At 39.6% G+C, this 18,048-nt stretch overlaps 1 protein-coding gene across 1 annotated transcript in view; it reads right to left on the bottom strand.

Annotated features, from left to right (window-relative positions):
* Window positions 1-582: 582 nt before the first annotated feature.
* The window catches only part of LOC143889693 (PH, RCC1 and FYVE domains-containing protein 1-like), a 45,862-nt gene continuing 28,396 nt past the window's right edge, over window positions 583-18,048 (bottom strand). Inside the window, exons 4-9 of the mRNA XM_077394028.1 lie at window positions 17,511-17,591; window positions 17,152-17,346; window positions 14,916-17,057; window positions 11,035-11,181; window positions 1,683-2,059; window positions 583-1,062 (exon numbers count right to left, since the gene is read on the bottom strand). Coding sequence (XP_077250143.1) covers window positions 924-1,062; window positions 1,683-2,059; window positions 11,035-11,181; window positions 14,916-17,057; window positions 17,152-17,346; window positions 17,511-17,591 — 3,081 coding nt within the window. The 3' untranslated portion in view covers window positions 583-923. The remainder of the gene's footprint in view (window positions 1,063-1,682; window positions 2,060-11,034; window positions 11,182-14,915; window positions 17,058-17,151; window positions 17,347-17,510; window positions 17,592-18,048) is intronic.

The following is an 18,048-nucleotide window of genomic DNA, read 5'->3' as shown; positions in this document are numbered from 1 at the left end:
AAAAAAAACAAGACAAAATTAGAGGACAGGGGTCAGATTCAGGTCAAGTTGCCAAGGCCTCTACCCTAGTCCAACCTGTCAGTTTGGCTTTTCCCAACCCTAACCAAACCCAAGGAAATGCCAGCCCAACCCGAGCCAAAATCAGGCTACCCGACCCAAGTTTCACCCCTACATTCTGCCACAAAATGGCAGCAAGCCCCTTATAGGGATTTACTAGCGTCCATCGTAGAAGGCATTCCGCAGATGGCCTGTTGCATGTGAGAGCAGCCTCCTCGTGAATGAAGACAAAATCTGTTGAAAAGTGAGCCTGTGTGGCAACAACCATTTGCAAAAATGGCTTCTGCGATGGACGCTGGCAAATCCTTAAATTATAACATGGAAGGAAAAACAACTACAGAGTTTTTATATGTCTCCCAACCGTGACGTATCGTAAAAAGGGTACCACCCTTGATATTTGATCCAACAGTTGCCCACTTTTTAAGAGGCTGCTGTTGGATCAAATATCAAGGGTAGTATCGACAAGGGTTATTTACGTTGGGACCCAACCAATGAACGGTTTGGATCTTCGAACAAGGATTGATAGACTACATTAATAGACCACATTTTTTTAGAAAAGGAGAAGCCATAGAATACATTTCTAATGGAGACAATTGTGTATGGATTTACAAGGTAGCCACTCTCAATAAAAGCCAGCTACCAACTAAGAATTTACATTCCTCACCCTCAACCCCACTCCACTTTCCACACAAGAAAAAAAGAAGAAAAAAAATCCAAGCAAAAACACAATCCCTCTCTGTGTCATTTAGATCATCCCTTCTTCCCTCCAGTATATAAGATGAATGCCTTGTCTAATCAATGAACATGAGTTGTAGGATGGTTGGTTGTGGCCCAAACTCTCAGACCATTTTGACTTATGGATTCGTTCAATGTAAATGAGTTGTGTCATCACTGCCAATGCCAATGCTTGATTTGTCAACCATGCGCACGTTGTACCGTTCATATACCCGTGCCTGGTTCTCAGCCCACCACAGTTCTGCTTGTTTCTCGCTGAACCGCTTTCGACTGCATTAGATGTTGATTAAATCAGATACTAAACAAAAAGCTGTGGCGCTTATACAAGTAGAGTGCATTATGCTTATCAATATTCATATGTCCATTAGTGTATTGCTCTGTTAAACAACAGTCAAGCAATTGAGTACATTATGCTTTGATTCATATGTTCACTAGAATAATATTCTGTTAAACAACAAGCAAGATTTCTCTGAGTTACAGTCTATGTTACATGGATTCTTTTGAATGCGTGAAGAATCTGCTTCGGACATGTCTCGGATTCCTATACTTTAGGATTCACAAAGACACTTCTACGTCTCTTTTAATTATTTTTTCTGAACACTGCTACTACAACCTTATAATTACTGCATATTTTAAGTTTTATACATCCTAATAGTAAGTTTTTTTAATATTTTCATATGAAAATAAAAGATTATATTTACTCAACCTACTAAGAATTTTAATATATTATTCATTATAATTAAAATTTCATAATTTTTAAAAATATTTTGCTGAATCAATGAATCTTTCCCAATATGACACTCGATACCCGTGTCGGATTCCGACACCAATACTCTTACTGATGCAACATAGGTTACAGTTTAAAATGGACAAGAGATGCTTTTACTTACCTGAAACGGACTCGCTTGAGATCTTTGGCACCATCAGGTAAAGAAGTAAGCGTAATGTATACACCAGGCTCGTCTTGCTCAACCCATTCTGATTCATGATTGGCTTCGGCATCTATCATTTTGCTCCCATTCCTTGCAATTACTTCAGAATGGCCCAATCTGTTATGGCTTGAATTCCCGTTGCTATTGGAGTTTGAGCCATTAGAAAGAAGTATGGTGTTTGATCCCTTTGAATCCGATTCACGGAGAGTCGTTGGATTGCTGAGTCGGTCAGCAGAAATATCACTAGAAGTAGGGCCCACAGTAAAAGATGCCATGGGTGGTGGTCGGCTGTTCCGCACTGCTCCTACAGGTAGCCTTTCAGCCATGTCTTTCAACTATTACAAGTACAAAATGCAAATGAAATGTCAGCAACAAGAAGAAACATGCAATAGCAACACCAAATAAAATGCAATAAGATATCACCTAACCAAATCATCAACATGGGTACTGGGGATTAATGCATACCATTACTTAATGAAGAATTATATTACAAAGAATTGAGATTGGCTAGCTTCTAATATCAAGGGGTTTTGAGAAAAATTTAAGAAAAATATCACGGTGCATGTAAAATTATTACTTTTTAGAGATCTTAATCCCCATGAATTTCAAAACATTAGTTCTAGAGAATTTTTTTAGCAGGACTCCCATGGAAAAATAAGATCGCAGTTTCACGGTGAGAATTAAAAACTAAGAGAATTAACAGGTTCGGCAGAAGAATGTTGATCAGATCTCTAGTATATCATCTCTGTACTCCAAAAGCCAATATCTGCCACTTCCAGATTTTGTGGGTGAAATTTTTCTTTCATATCTGATCCAATTTGAGTGATCCAAAACCGTCCAAAGTGTAAATTTTTGGGAGTCAGTGTTAGTTCAACCATTATCGAGTTGTTTGTCATAAGCAAGGTTTGAAATTTCAGTTTCGGTTTTGGCCTCAGCCGAAAACGAAATTTCGGTGGCAATTTCAGTTTCGGTGGAAATTTCAGCAAAAATCTTATACTTTTGGATGATTTTTTTAAATTTCAGTCGTCATAAGTAGGTTGGGACCAATTACCCTTTATGTGAAGTAACCGCTCAAAATCCAAAATTTCGGTATTTGACCGAAATTTAAAACCATGGTCATAAGTAGGTTGGGACCAATTACCCTTTATGTGAAGTAACAGTAATTTTTGTGCAGGCTAAAGAATTACATGTGCGCTAGCATAAACTCAACAAGTTCCAGATGCTCACATCAGGTTTAAGTGATGGAATGTTCAAATATTATGAGCATATGCAGATAGAATGGTACTTTTGTAAGTAAATATAACACAAGCTCATACTAACCATACTGTTTATCAGCTTATGACAAATGCCTTGATATATATATATATATATATATATATATATATATATGTGGTTAGAGTTACCCGTTTCCATGCTGATATGAAATTAGCCTTCCATGTTTACAGTCACCAATGGTATCTCACCTTAAGTGAAGCTAATTTCATAAAATGGGATCATTTAATAGTTAATAGATGCATGATTCCATAATTATTTACGTGGTTTCAGGGAGTCAGGTTCTGTTCTGAAGTAGTGAAGCAACAAAAAAACCTTCTCTTTTCCCTCCCCTAACCCTAACTCAATGTAAAGTTTTGTATAGATCAAGGAAAGTTACTGGAAGACCCTAGCAGATACAGAAGACTTGTTGGTAAACTGATTTATTTGACCGTGACTCGTTCTGACATATCTTACGCAGTGTAGTTACTCAGTTTATGAGTTCACCCCATACTTCTCATTGGGGAGAAACCCTTCAGATAGTTAAATATTTGAAGAATGCTCCTGTAAAAGGCTTATTCTTTAGGAAGCATAATCATATGAGATTGGAAGGGTTCACAAATGCAGATTGGAGAGGATCTCCAGCTGATAGGAGATCAACTACGGGTTACTGCACCTTCGTTGGAAAAAAATATGGTGTCTTGGCGGAGTAAGAAGCAAGATGCGGTAGCTAGGTCAAGTGCCAAGGCAGAGTATTGAGACAGGGCTCATACATGTGGAGAGTTAACATGGTTGAAGTCTCTCCTGTCGCAGATTGGTATTCCTTCTTCATCCCCAGCATCACTTTATTGTGACAACAGGGCAGTACTTCATATCGTTTCCAATCCAGTGTGACATGAGAGGACGAAGCATACTAAATTAGATTGTCATTTTGTTCGTGTGAAGCTCCAAATAGGAGAAATTAGCACAATCTTCACTCGATCTGGAGATCAGTTGGTAGATGTATTTACTAAACCATTGGGGAAATCCAAATTGAGAGATCTTTGTAACAAGCTGGGGTTGTTTTTTTTTTTTGGATGGGAGAGATCTTTGTAATAAGCTGGGGTTGTATGACATATACAATTTGAGGGGGACTGTTAGAAGAGTATTTTAGTCTTTATGTATAAACCGAGTATTCACATATATATATATATATATATATATATATATATATATATATATATATGAGAATAGAGTTCCTGAGGGTGCCCTCATATAGCTTATATGAGGTGGCTCTTACAAAACATAAGGGGCCCACATTGTTAGGATGATCCGAAGCATTCATTTGAAAGGCCCCATCATAGAGAGGGTGTGTACAAAAAAACAGCTCCATTGGATCATCCTAACCACTCCAAAAGTGGGGGCAAAAATGGATAGACACGTTTTGTCCACAAATCTGCCCATTTTTGCCCCCACTTTTGGAGGGGTTAGGATGATCCAATGGAGCTGATTTTTTGTACACAACCTATCTATGATGGGGCCTTTCAAATGAATGCTTCGGATCATCCTAACAATATGGGCCCCTTATGTTTTGTGAGAGCCACCTCATATAAGCTTATATGAGGGCACCCTCAGGAACTCTATTCTCTCTCTCTCTCTCTCTCTATATATATATATATATATATATATATATCATATTATGTGAGAGGTCTGATTTTTGACATACTCACTTTCTCCTTCACTCCTCTTCTCTTCCACTTCTTCTTCCATGGAAACTAGGTTACATCGAACAGTAGACAATAATCTCCCTAATCTCCGGAGGGAGATTATTAGAAACATTGTATCCTTATCATTAAGGATTCCACGCCATAAAGACAATTTTGGTTGGACTGCTATCAACTCTTGTATCTTCTTCACTAGTTCTTCTTGGAATGCTGTTCACAAAAAGTTTTCGTTGAAAACTTGGCCTAAGTATATTTGGATGGACTTGCCTTTGAAAATCAGCTGCTTCCATTAGGTCTCTTTGAAATGGCAATCCCTATGGACAGTAGGGTAAAGGATATGTTCATTCCTACTCCATCTAAATGCAATTGTTGTCAAGATGCTAAGAAAGAATATTTTGATCAACTTTTTTATAAAAAGTGAGCTGGCTAGAGCGTTGTGGAGCCATTTTTATAATATTTTGGATGTTTCTCTGGTGCACAACCAATCAATCTTCTTCATTGATTGGAATTATCAAGGCAAGAGAAAGATTCGACTTTTAGATTCTCATCAAAACTCATACCTTCCCTTGTCACTTGGAGATTTGGAAGGAAAGATGCAAATTTCATATGGAAGGAGTTTCCATTCCTTGTAATACCACATTAAATTTTGTTTCAAGATGGTGCAATACGCTCTCTAGATCCTTCATCCCTTCTTGCAAAAGCTCTCCTCGTGAGTGCATGGCTCTAGGGGCCATTGGTATTTCTCCTGAGAGGGCTTTAAGCTAAGAAGCACGGGTACTCACCCGGGGGTCCCATACCTGTACCCCACACGTATGGAGTTCGGGTACGGCCCGGGTACGCACCCTGAATTTAAAATTAAAAAAAAAACATTTTTAAGGTCTGGGTGCGTGTCGGGTGCGCACCCGCGCGTACCCGACACGTTTGGTTGGGTTTTTTTAAAGAAAGGGGGGTGTTTCAATGAAATAAGGGTGTCTGTTTATAACTTCTTTTTTTTTTTTTTTTTTTGGGGGGGGGGGGGGGGGGGGGGGGGGGTGGGTGGTTTATAAAACAAATAAAGGGGGAAAATGCCCGATCATTTCCTCGCCCAGTCGTCCTCTCTCCCTCTCTCAAACCCTAAATCCCTCTTCTCCGGCGAGATCCCCTCCACTCCAGAGAGGTCTCTGCACTCCGGCGGCATCCCTCCCCTCCGGCAACCCTTAACGGTATGTTACTATCTCTAACCTCTCTCTCCCTCTCCCTCTCTCTGATTCTCTCACTCTCTCTCTCTCACCTCTCTCTCTCTCTCTCAGCCTCTCTCTCTCAGCCTCTCTCTCTATGTTACTCTCTCTCTCTCTGTTTCCCTCTCTATCCATGACTCTTTCTCTCTCAGCCTCTCTCTCTCTATCTCTCTCTGTTACTCTCTCTCTCTCTGTTTTTTTTTTGGATTTTGTGAATCGATTTTGAGTCCAAAACAGATTATTAGGCCCTGTTTGTTTTGGATTTTGAGAACAGATTGTGAATCCAAAGCAGATTTTTGGACTCACAATCTGTTGAGTCTAATTTTGACTCCAAGAATCAGCTTCGGACTCAAAATATGTTCTCAAAATCCAAAACAAATAGGGCGTAAATGCTTTTTTTTTTCTCCAATAATCTGTAAGATTGTTGGACTCACAATCTGCAATAATCTGTTGGATTGTTGTCTGTGTATTTTTTGGGTGCAATAATCTGTTAGATTCAAAACTAATTTGGGTGCAATAATCCGTTTTTTGGGTGCAATAACTGTTGAGAGTCCAAAACTGATTATTGGATTCAAATTTTTGTTTAATTTTGAGTCCAATAATCTGTTTGGGGCAAAATCTGGTGTTTTTACTTTGATTGTTTAGGCCTTCAGGCCTTGCTGTTTGTTTGTTTGACAAAATCTGCTATTATTTGTTTAGGGCCTTCTCTCCCATTTGTTTAGGCCTTGTTTGTATGAGATTGTGGGCAACCAATTGAGACTTGAGAGCCCAAAACTGATTATTGGATTCAAACTAGAGTCCAATAATTGGGTTGGGGCTCACAATTTCGACCTTGTTTGTTTGAGATTGTGACAATAGAGTTCAATAGTTGCATTGTTTTGTTGGGTTGCAAGTTGCAACGTTGCGTACTAAAATTGTTTTTGTTGTTTAATAGGTTTTAGAATGTCTTCATCCGGTGCTAGTAGTGCCGCCCAAGCCGCACATACATCTTCTACTGATGAAGATTTGTATAAGCCTTTATGGAAGCATGTCTCTAGATTTGATAAAGATCCTAAGGGTGGAGGGAATGTGAGGTGGCAATGCAATTTTTGTAGTAAGAGTTTCAGTAGCTCCTACACAAGGGTTAGGGCGCACTTGTTGAAGATAGCGGGACAAGGAATCGGACCATGGCCTAAAGTGAAAGCAAGTGATCTCATTGCACTGCAAAGGTTTGAGAAAGAATGCAAAGAGCGTATGAAGCAAAATACTCCCAAGAGAGTGCCATTGCCGCCATCATCGAATAGTGGATCATTGGGTTGCACTAGTATGTTTGTCTCTCCAAGTTTTGATCTAAAGAAGAGGAAGACAAGTGGTCCAAGTGGGAGTAAGAGTGCTATTGAAAAGGCATTCAATATGGCGGCTCGCGATCAACTACGTGTTGAGATTGCTCGGATGTTTTACGCCGGTGGCTTGCCCTTTCACCTAACAAGGAACCCATATTATGCTAGTTCCTACACTTTTGCCGCCAACAATGTACTTTCGGGTTATTTGCCTCCAGGGTACAACTTGCTTAGGACAACTCTACTTCAAAGAGAGAGGGCTAATATTGATAGGTTGTTGCAACCTATTAGAGACAAGTGGAGGGAGAAAGGCGTGAGCATTGTTAGTGATGGATGGAGCGACTCACAGAGGAGGCCTCTCATTAACTTCATGGCGGTATCGGAAGGTAGACCTATGTTTCTTAAGGCGATAGATTGTTCGGGGGAGACAAAGGACAAGCATTTCATTGCTAACTTATTGAAGGAAGTCATTAACGAGGTTGGACAAGATAAGGTTGTCCAGGTAGTTACTGATAATGCTCCAAATTGCAAGGCGACCGGACAACTTGTTGAAGCTCAATTTCCTTCCATATTTTGGACCCCGTGTGTGGTGCACACACTCAATCTTGCTTTGACGAACATTTGTGTGCAAAGAATGTGGAAGTAAATCAAATTGCCTATGGAGAATGTAGTTAAATCTCGGATATTGTGAGAGATGTCATGCTAGTGAAGAATTTCATTATGAATCATTCGATGAGATTGGCCATATTCAACGACTTCAATAGTTTGAAGTTGCTTTCCGTTGCCGAGACTCGCTTTGCGAGTGTTATTATGATGCTTAAGAGATTTAAACTCTTAAAGAAAGGTCTACAATCGATGGTGATTAGTGACAAATGGAATTGCTATCGAGAGGATGATGTAGGAAAAGCAAAGTTTGTGAAAGAGAAGGTGTTTGATGACATTTGATGGGATTCTATCGATTACATACTCTCTTTTACATCTCCTATGTATGACATGCTTAGAGAGTGTGACACGGATAAGCCTTGTCTTCATTTGGTTTATGATATGGGGACACAATGATTGAGAAAGTGAAGACGGCAATCTATAGGAAGGAAGGAAAGAGGAAGGAAGAAGAGTCTAGCTTTTATGAAGCGGTGCAAGAAATTCTTTTTTATCGTTGGAACAAGAGCAACATTTTGCTTCATTGCTTGGCTCATTCATTGAATCCAAGGTTAGATGACTTCAAATTTTATTTAGATTAATAGTTATGTTCATTGTGAACTTTATTTCCTAATTTTAACATTAAACTGTGAAAGTATAAAAGATAAATAACACCTTTCTCCACAAGCTTAAGCTTCTGGAGAAGTTGGTAAGTTAACATGGTATCAAAGCCAAAGGTCTCGAGTTAAAACCTCCCGGATAGCAAAAATCCACATGCGATGGTCGGCCCAAAGTGGGACCACATGTGCCACGTGTTTGCCAAGTGGGCCACACGTGCGGGGGAGTGTTAAAGTATAAAAGATAAATAACACCTTTCTCCAAAAGCTTAAGCTTCTGGAGAAGTTGGTAAGTTAACAACTAAATTATTTTTTCTATTATCGAAGAATGGCTTAGTGCTCGTTCAAATCGTATTCCTCCACATAAAGATACAGAGATATATACAGAGAGGGTAAAGTGCCTCAAAATGTACTTTCCCAATTCAGCAGATCGCACGAAGGCTAATGTGGAGTTTGCCTACTTCTCTATGAAGTCTGGATTATTCAATGACACTGACTTCATCAATGACCGAGCTACTTTAGAGCCTCATGATTAGTGGGCTGTCAACGGTACATGTGCTCCTATGCTTCAAAGCTTAGCTTTGAAGCTTCTTATGCAACCTTCGTCTTCATCTTGTGCCGAGAGGAATTGGAGCACTTACTCCTTTGTGCATTTTTTGAGAAGGAACAAGATAATTCCACAACGGGCTCAGGACTTGGTTTTTGTTCACAGTAATCTTCGTCTTCTATCAAGACGATCTCCACAGTATGTACATGGAGAGACGAAGATGTGGGACATAGGTAGAGATTCATTTGATTCTTTTGAGGATGTTGGGGTGTTTGAAGTTGCTAGCCTTTCACTCGATGAGCCGGATTTGGAGGCCGTTGTTTTTACCGATGATGGAGAGGATGATATTGTTGATGAGGCGACGAACATTGTATCTAATGAATGATGCGATCGTAACATCTTGTACTTGAAGTTGGAACTTATGAAATATGGAGTAATATTAGATTTTGCTATTTTGGTGATGTTAATTGTAATTTGATTGTTCTTTAATTTTTTTAATTTTTATAAATAAATAATAAAATAATAAAAAATATTATTATATTCAGCGTACCCGCACCCGGGTTTTTTGGAAAACCACGTACCCGCGTACCCGTGCTTCATAGGCTTTGAGGCCTTCAGTTCTTAAATTCACTTGGCTGAAACCTAGAAGTTTGAAGATAAAGATGAACATGTTGAAATATGATCGCACCGTTTCTCTCAAAACAGAAATTCTGGAAAGGTTTTTCATTTCCTTACTTTTCTAGAAAATTCTTGTAATCTAAACACTTTGAACTAGTGTTATCCCCCAACAAGTGGCAATACTACGCCCTACATAAAGAAAAAGAGGTTACACTTATTTTTGATGATGGAGTGAAACCGAAGTAACCTAGCTATCATAAGAACGAAAATAGGCCCGCACTTACATGCAGTCAAACCCAAGAAAAAGAGTACTGTATTTCTGCACTTAGTTTTGGATCTCTAGCCACTCTAACTTGTGCAAGTCTTGGCACTTGTTGAAGATCCACACCGTTTATTGATTGGGCCCCAATGTAAATAGGCCTGCCCTAAAAGTCATCTCCACAGGATGATCCTAACCCTCCAATCTGTAGATGTTTATATATGGTATTGTTCGCCTACAGATCCGAGGGTTAGGATCATCCTATGGAGATGATTTTTGGGGAACATCCTATTTGCGATGGGGCCTGACAAATGAAAGGTTTGAATCTTCGAACAAGGTGTGGTTGTGTCCCCGGGACTTTGAGGAGTTAATGTGTGATGTGTCTGAAACTTTGTGTCCATGTCGACATGCAATACTGCTATTCTTGTCCACAAATCATAGCTTTCGGTGAGAAATAATTGACAAAACATTGATAACAATATGCCTACCTGCAATTTTCTAGCCCACAATAACAATCTAAGAATGGAAAGGAATAATAACGTCATTTATATCAAGATTTAAGACAACCCAGGGTAGACAATTAGAACTCGACGTCCAATTATACACACACACAATACAATATTATATAATAAAATTAGCTGAGATAGTACTATTGACAAACTTGTGACCGTCGTTGATGATTGGCCATTCTATGCCACTTTTATTTCTTTCTTTTATGCATTTTGCACTGTATCTTATGGTTCACTTGTACAATTTTTCATTTAATCAATAAATATTCGTTATTCAACTGAAAGAAGGCAACATTAGTTCCAATTATTATGGCCAGAATTTGCCCGAAAGCGAAGCATAAAGACTTTATGCAACCAAAACAATACTTTACTGTAGCAATTAAAATACATTTTCTTGCCCAAACAGTAGAATTTCAAACTTCTCAGATATCAAATGGAAACAAATTTAAATCATGACATTAAGTAAACCTAATCGAATTCAATATCATGACATTAAGTAAACCTGATCATATTCAATAACATGTGGCTGATGTATATTTTCATATAAACTAGATTAATTTTCAAACAGCTTGAAATCAGAAAATTATTTTTGCTTAGAACTGCATAATGCAAAAATGTATCATTATCTTACTTGTGCAGTAAGAGACTTGATCACTTCCTTCGCTGCTTTGCATTTTGTAGTTTCTTCCCCTGCAATTTTGATTGCCTCCTTCAACTGTTTAGTTGTTCTTTCCAACTCAACTTCTTGAAGTTGGGCTTTACGAGTGAGATTTTCTACCTACAAAAAAAGGTTCATCACAAAGGTCAAACAAAAGTTTACACATTGAGTTGGAATCATCTGATGTATTATGTTAGATATGGGAAGGGATAGTTGTGTTTGCTTTAGAAAGAAACTGCAGTTCCAATACCTAATACTCTAACCCTACTTTCTGCAAATAAATAAGAATTCATCTTCAGATGAATAATCTCGTCTGAATTTTCTTTAGGATTGTATAGATTTTTTAGAATATTTTAAAGGGGATTGAAGGAATATTCGGTTGACCTCAATTTTTTATTCCCGAAAAATTCAACAGATCTACACCTACTGGACATGAACTCATTTGTGGAATGCTAGAATAATCAGGGGAGGATCAGTTTATATACATAAAGTATAGGAATCTGATCACATGGATTTTGGATCAGATCTAAGTGAGATTTGTTAAATCTCCCTCTTTAAAGTTGTCGTCGTTGAAGGGTTTGGGCAATATGTTCTGATCATTAATGGTTGAGGAAGAGTCTTCTACTTTCCAGACATAGGATTTACAAGTTTAACCATTCAGAAAATCCCAGGCTGCAAATTACCACTGTCCGGTTCAATGACACCAATTTTCCACAATTATCACGAGCAGTGACATTATTTATTGGGGAAGGGAAAAGTAAGGATATGTAAATGGATCCATCAAGGCCACAAAGTTGGAAGACCCAAAGTACAGTGACTATAAGTGCAATAACTTGGTGGTGCTGTCATGGTTATTGAACTACAAATTGCTTCAAGTGGCTCAATGGATGTATTAGACACATGAATTATATTCCGATCAAAATGATGTTTCATGAGTTTAACAGTTATAGTAGAAGATTGCCCAACAAAAAAAGAAGTTATACGAGAAGATTTTGCACTTAGGATAAGGAAGCAAATCCCTGCAGGAATATTACATTGAGTTGCGATGGCTGTGGAAACAATTGGCCTTTTTATGAATATCATACTAAAGATGCTGAGAAACATAAAGACGCATCAGGAAAACAATTTTATTTTGAATATTTGGAAATCAGACATTACCCTCTCTAAATGGTGTACATGGAATGCTCAAACGATAGCAAAGGATACCTCCTCTTCTATGAGTGATAGATCTTCCTTGGTCTTTGATTATACGGGATCATGAGGAAAGAGGTAAAGGTCGTGGTCAGATGGGAAATAATTGTAATCATGAAACTAGAGGTCTTGGTAGTAGTAGAGCAATGGCAGATAAGAAGTGTTCTGACTGTGGAGGAGAAATCACGCTAGAGAGCGATGTTGGGATCGCCATGGTAGGCCTTTATCTACGGTCAATAGTACAACTACTCATTGCAATGGGAGAACAAATAGGAAAGCTACGAGCAAAACTAGCAGTGTCATATGGAACCAAGTCATAGATTGGACAACTAGCTAGGAGATTTGACGACTAGTCGATATCAGATACTGGTAGGAAATCTTATTTATCTCACGATTAATCGCCCATATATTGCATATGGCGGGAATGTAGTTAGCAAATTCATGCACTCACCTCGATCTACACAGCTATAAGCAGTTCATCGTGAAGGCAAGACTGCTCACCCTATTTCCCATTTTGTTTCCTATGATTGTCTGTCTACCTCATATATGAGTTTTCTTTCATCCTTATCATTTCACCCTTTACCTAAGTTTGTTGCAGAGGCCTTATCTCATCCAAGTTGGCACTCTGTTGTGGAGTCTCTTGCCTCTAACCGTACATTGGAGTTAGTATCACTGCCTAGAGGTGCTCAGGCTACTGGTTGTCGTTGGGTGTTTACTGTGAAATATCTGTCTGATAGTACAATTGATAGATTGAAAGCACGTTTGGTGGCTAAGGGCTACACCCAGACCTTTGGTGTGGATTATACGGAGACCTTTTCCCCAGTGGCAAATATACAGTATGTGTGTTCATTTCTTTGGTTGCTAACCCTGGTTGGCCTCTCAATCAGTTGGATGTGAAAATGCCTTTCTAAATGGAGCAACCTCCTGGATTTGTTGCTCTGAGGGAGATTGGTTATGTGTGTCGTCTTCAGAAGGCATTATACGGGTTGAAGCAATCTCCACGAGTTGAGTCTGGTAGATTCAGTAAGGCAATTAGGCGCTTTGGTATGAGACAGTGTACAGTTGACCACTCTGTATTCAGTACTTGTTTTGATTTTGGCTACATCTTGTTGATTGTGTATATCGATGATATTGTGATTACTGAGAATGATGAGACAAGTATTCAGAGACTTAAGGCGTTCCTTCAAATAGAGTTTTGCACCAAAAGACCTAGGACATCTTCGGATTTTTTTGGGTATTAAGGTGGCATATTCTAGAGGTGGTCTTTCCTTGTCTCAGAGGAAATATGTTTTGGGCATATTAGAGGAGATAGATCCTTAGGAATAAAGCCGACTGAGGTTCCTATGGATCCCAACGTGAAACTTCTTCCAGATCAGGGGGAGTTGTTGGATGACCTAGGCAAATATAGGAGACTAGTTGGTAAGCTGATTTACCTGAATGTGGCTCATCTCAATATATCCTATGCAGTAGCAGTGGTTAACCAGTTTATGAGCTCTCTGAGTACTTCACATTGGGCAGCGCCCTCCAGATAGTTAAGTATTTAAATAGTGCTCCTGGAAAAAGGTTTATTTTTCAGGAAGCATAATCATATGAGACTGGAAGGATTCACGGATGCAGATTGGGCAGGATCTCTAGCATATGGGAGATCAACTACATGCTATTGTACATTTGTGGGAGGAAATCTTATATCTTGGCGCAATAAAAAATAAGACGTTGTGGCTAGGAGCTATGGCACATACATGTGGAGAGCTGACATGGTTGAGGTCTCTTCTGACACAGATTGGTGTTCCTTGTTCATCTCCAGTATCTTTGTATTATGATAGTAGGGGCAGCGCTGCATATTGTTTCATGAGAGGACGAAGCATATTGAAGTTGATTGCCACTTCATTTTTGAGAAGCTTCATAGTGGAGAGATTAGTATCACTTTCACTCGATCTGGAGATCAGTTGGCAGATGTGTTCACCAAACCATTGGCCAAGTCCAAATTGAGGGATATTTGTAACAAGCTGGGGTTGTAAGATTTATACACTCCAGCTTGAGGGGAGTGTTAGAAGGATATTTTGGACTTTGTACATGTAACCCTACTTTACACACACACACACAAACACATGTATCATTTTACATGGGAGCTCCCTTAAGGCGATTCATCTTCTCCCTCATCTCTTCTCTTCTTCTATCCTTTGGCACCATGTAACACTCAAGATATACCTTCAGTTCATCCATTCCAAACGTAATGATTAGGCCATGCTGAAGGCATACTAAAGACAAGTGTGAGAAATTCAGACACAATTCATGTTTCACAAAGTAAGGACCTGCCCACTGGACTTCCAATAGGTGGAATCCCAAGACTCATCTAGACAGTTCTGGTGACATCTAAATCAGTCTATCCTTTGGTCAAGAGAATTCCATTTTCCTTGAGAGCCTTTAAGAGAGATGTTGAAACCCTATGCCCAAACATTACAGTCAGATGGGAGGATTCTATCACGGCTTAGTGATCATGCATGTTAAAACCGTAATATGGGTTAATATGAAATAAAATGAAAAGCAACGAGAAATTGTCTTTTCAGTGCTTTGCCACATCATGAAATTTTAATAAGCATAGGCTCCGAAAAGAGGAGAAAGCCAACAAATTATCAAACAAAGTGAATGCAATAATTGTATACCTGTGCCCTTAACTGAAGAACCTCTTGGCTCAGGCTATCATTTGTCCTTTTACCATCATCTATCGCGATTTTTGGAGAAGTCAGACCGCCCAAAGTTGGTGTAGGTGTTGTAGAACGTGGTGGGCTCGGCCGTCTTGATATGGGTGACGTAGCTCGAGAAACAATTCTGGACCCAGGAACAGAAGCCGAGAAGAACTTTTTTGATGATCCAAATACAGGATTGAAAGATTTTGAAATGTTAAGGGCACCCCATTGGGAGCTTACATTAGAGATAGGCGAAACACGACTACTATTAAATTCAAATTTCTTATTTTTCTTGGATGATTTGCTTTCCACATGCTTGAAGGATTCCATTGAAGAAAATCTAGAGAATTGCACATGGGATCTAGAATCAAAATTTTCCTCCTCAGCCAGCTCACTTAAACCTTGGCTCATGCTTCCTCTTTTATTCACTGCAAACTGGGATGTCGAATCAGTTTCAATGGCTTTCTTTAGTTTACTAAAGCAGCTGTCACAAACACGATAAGGTTTGTTAGGGTTTGGTGCCATAGAAGCTTTAAGAGACTTTTTACTGCTACATGAATGACAGTAAACAAGGCCACAGTTATAGCAATTATGGCGTTTTCTTTTGAAGTTAAATGGCAGGCGGCAGCCAGAGCACATGGATTGATCAACCCCAGACACCCACTTATGGAGACAGATAGCTGCAGTAAAATTAGTACCACAAGCAATACTTTTGACTTGTTTGTCTTTCAAAGCTTCGACTACTGTCGGAGAATTTTTATCACCAGTGTCCCCATGACCTAATCGACCATTCGCCCCCTTGCCCCAAGTGTAAACCTCAGTTCTTGAGGTTAAAACTACAACATGATAAGCACCACAGGCTATCTCCTCCACAAAATTCTTTGAAAGCTTTCCTTCAACACGAACGGGGAGCTTCCCATCGGCTTGAGGGTTTCCCAGCTGACCATACATAGCACTACCCATTGTGTACACATGGCCTGATGTGGTGAGTCCAGCTGTCAGGGTGTGACCACACACAACTTGACAAAAGGTGGGCTCCACCAAAGCGGCTACACAAGTAGGAACGAGTTTTGGTTCCTTATCACCATGGCCAAGCCGACCTTTATCTCCATCCCCCCAGGTAAAAAGCTTCCCTGAAGAACAGTTGCTGGAACTTCTGGAACTTGAAGTTCCGACCATGACTTCTACAACTGCCGCAGTGTGCCAAACACCACAAGCTACTCTCACGCTGCGGAGTCCCTTAAGAGATTCTACTTCCCTTGGTAACAACACACTAGTGCGATCTCCATGACCCAAAACACCAAAAGTGCCATCGCCAAAAGTAAATAATTGCCCACCAGAGGTTACAACAGCTGTATGCCAAGGTCCACATGCAATGGATGACACACGTATACCCTCCAAAGGCCCATTTACCTTTTTCGGGACCCAATGACTAGCTCCATTTCCATGTCCAAGGAGCCCAAAATTGTACGTACCATCACCCCATGTATAGAGATCTCCTGACAATGTTACCGCACATGTATGATGGTCCCCACATGCGACAAGTTCAATGTTGGTATTGCCAAGAGCATCAATGAGCTTGGGCTGCGACACATCAGAATCTACACCGTGTCCAAGCCTGCCTCCAAGTTCCTCCCCCCAAGAGAATGTCTCTCCTTGCTTGGTGACTAAAGCTGCATGCCTTGCACCACATGCTATATTGTGAACATCAAGTACTACGGCAGATTCCAAGGCTTTAGGTACAAGTGAGTCCATTTTAACACCAGAACTTCCAACTATATGAGTGCCACAACCAAGAACTCCATCCCCAGTGCCTTCCCCCCAAATAAAAACATCCCCCAAAGCATCGCCATCGTCTTGACCAGAGCCTTGACTTGATGAGCTTACAGCACTAGATAGACTTACCCTAAAAGCATCCATTGCCATGCCCTTCATGTGACCATTTACACTGTCTGAGCCTCCTGATGACAAAGAATGGACCGAGCAACCAGCAGAATCTGTCGGACAGAAACTTTTCGGAGGTACAGCATATAAAATCATATCAGAAAATGCTTTATCCAGACCATTCTTAGGCGGGCTTTCATATGGACTATGGCCACGGAGGGAATCTCCCCCATCCTGAATAGTTATAAAGAATTTTATGTTACTTGAAATTCTTCTTTGCTTGAGCAGGGATAAAAGGAAATAATAAGATGAATGGAATTAACGATACCTTTTGGAGGCTATCAACACTACCAAATGGAGAACTCAAAGGCGAACTTCTTCGGGTGTATGTTTTAGGACTGTTTGGTTCTGTTGAAATTCCATCACTTCTTGATTCTGTTCTATATTTCCGGTGATGACCACGAGAAATCAATGCTTTGAGACCAATGAACCAGACTTCAGCTTCATCTTTATCCTTGCATATCTGGTCAAGGAGATAATGAGACCACCATATTATGAAAGGTCTTCAACCTTCAAGAAATCTAGAAATTATTCAAAGAGAAAAAGTGTATTACTTGGAAGAATCACATCTCATGAGGAAGCAATTAAACAAACAGAAAATGACTGATACTATAAAGGAATTCTTACCAGGTCCAATGACCCATCATTGTATATAAGAGAAAATGACTGGTATTCCTTCTCAGGTCGTGGATACCTTTGAAAAATTGCCTGCACAAATGAAATACAAACAGATTAGGTTATATGTCAAATCCAAATGTTGGAGGAAGAAAACTTGAAATCTTTAATAGGAGGCCAGCGCAGCAACAGGAAACAGCAATAAAGGCATTTCAATATGAACAACTTGTATGAAATAAGATGATTGTAGTAATAAAGGCATTTCGATATGAACAATTTAGGGTTGCAGGTGATGAGGGGAAGAGAATAGGTGGACTGTTGGGTTTAATGGGCTTATAGGTTGCAGGAAGACAACTTGGAAAAAGATTGAAGATAGAAAGAAGGCTCAAAAAAAAAAAAAAAACAAGAAGGATGCACTAACCTGGAATCACTCCAATCTCCAAGCTTCTAAGACATCACACCTTAGGATTTCACATCGATGAAAAGTGCCTTGAGACAGACACGCGCGCGCGCACACATAACAAAAGAAAGAGAAATACAAAGCTCTAAA

This window comes from Tasmannia lanceolata, unplaced genomic scaffold (assembly GCF_043159265.1).
Source record: "Tasmannia lanceolata isolate RefF3 unplaced genomic scaffold, GAP_Taslan_0.1 ptg000002l, whole genome shotgun sequence".
Lineage (NCBI taxonomy): Eukaryota > Viridiplantae > Streptophyta > Magnoliopsida > Canellales > Winteraceae > Tasmannia > Tasmannia lanceolata.
Note: the sequence above shows the minus strand (reverse complement) of the source record. Positions and strands in the feature narration are given on the sequence as shown.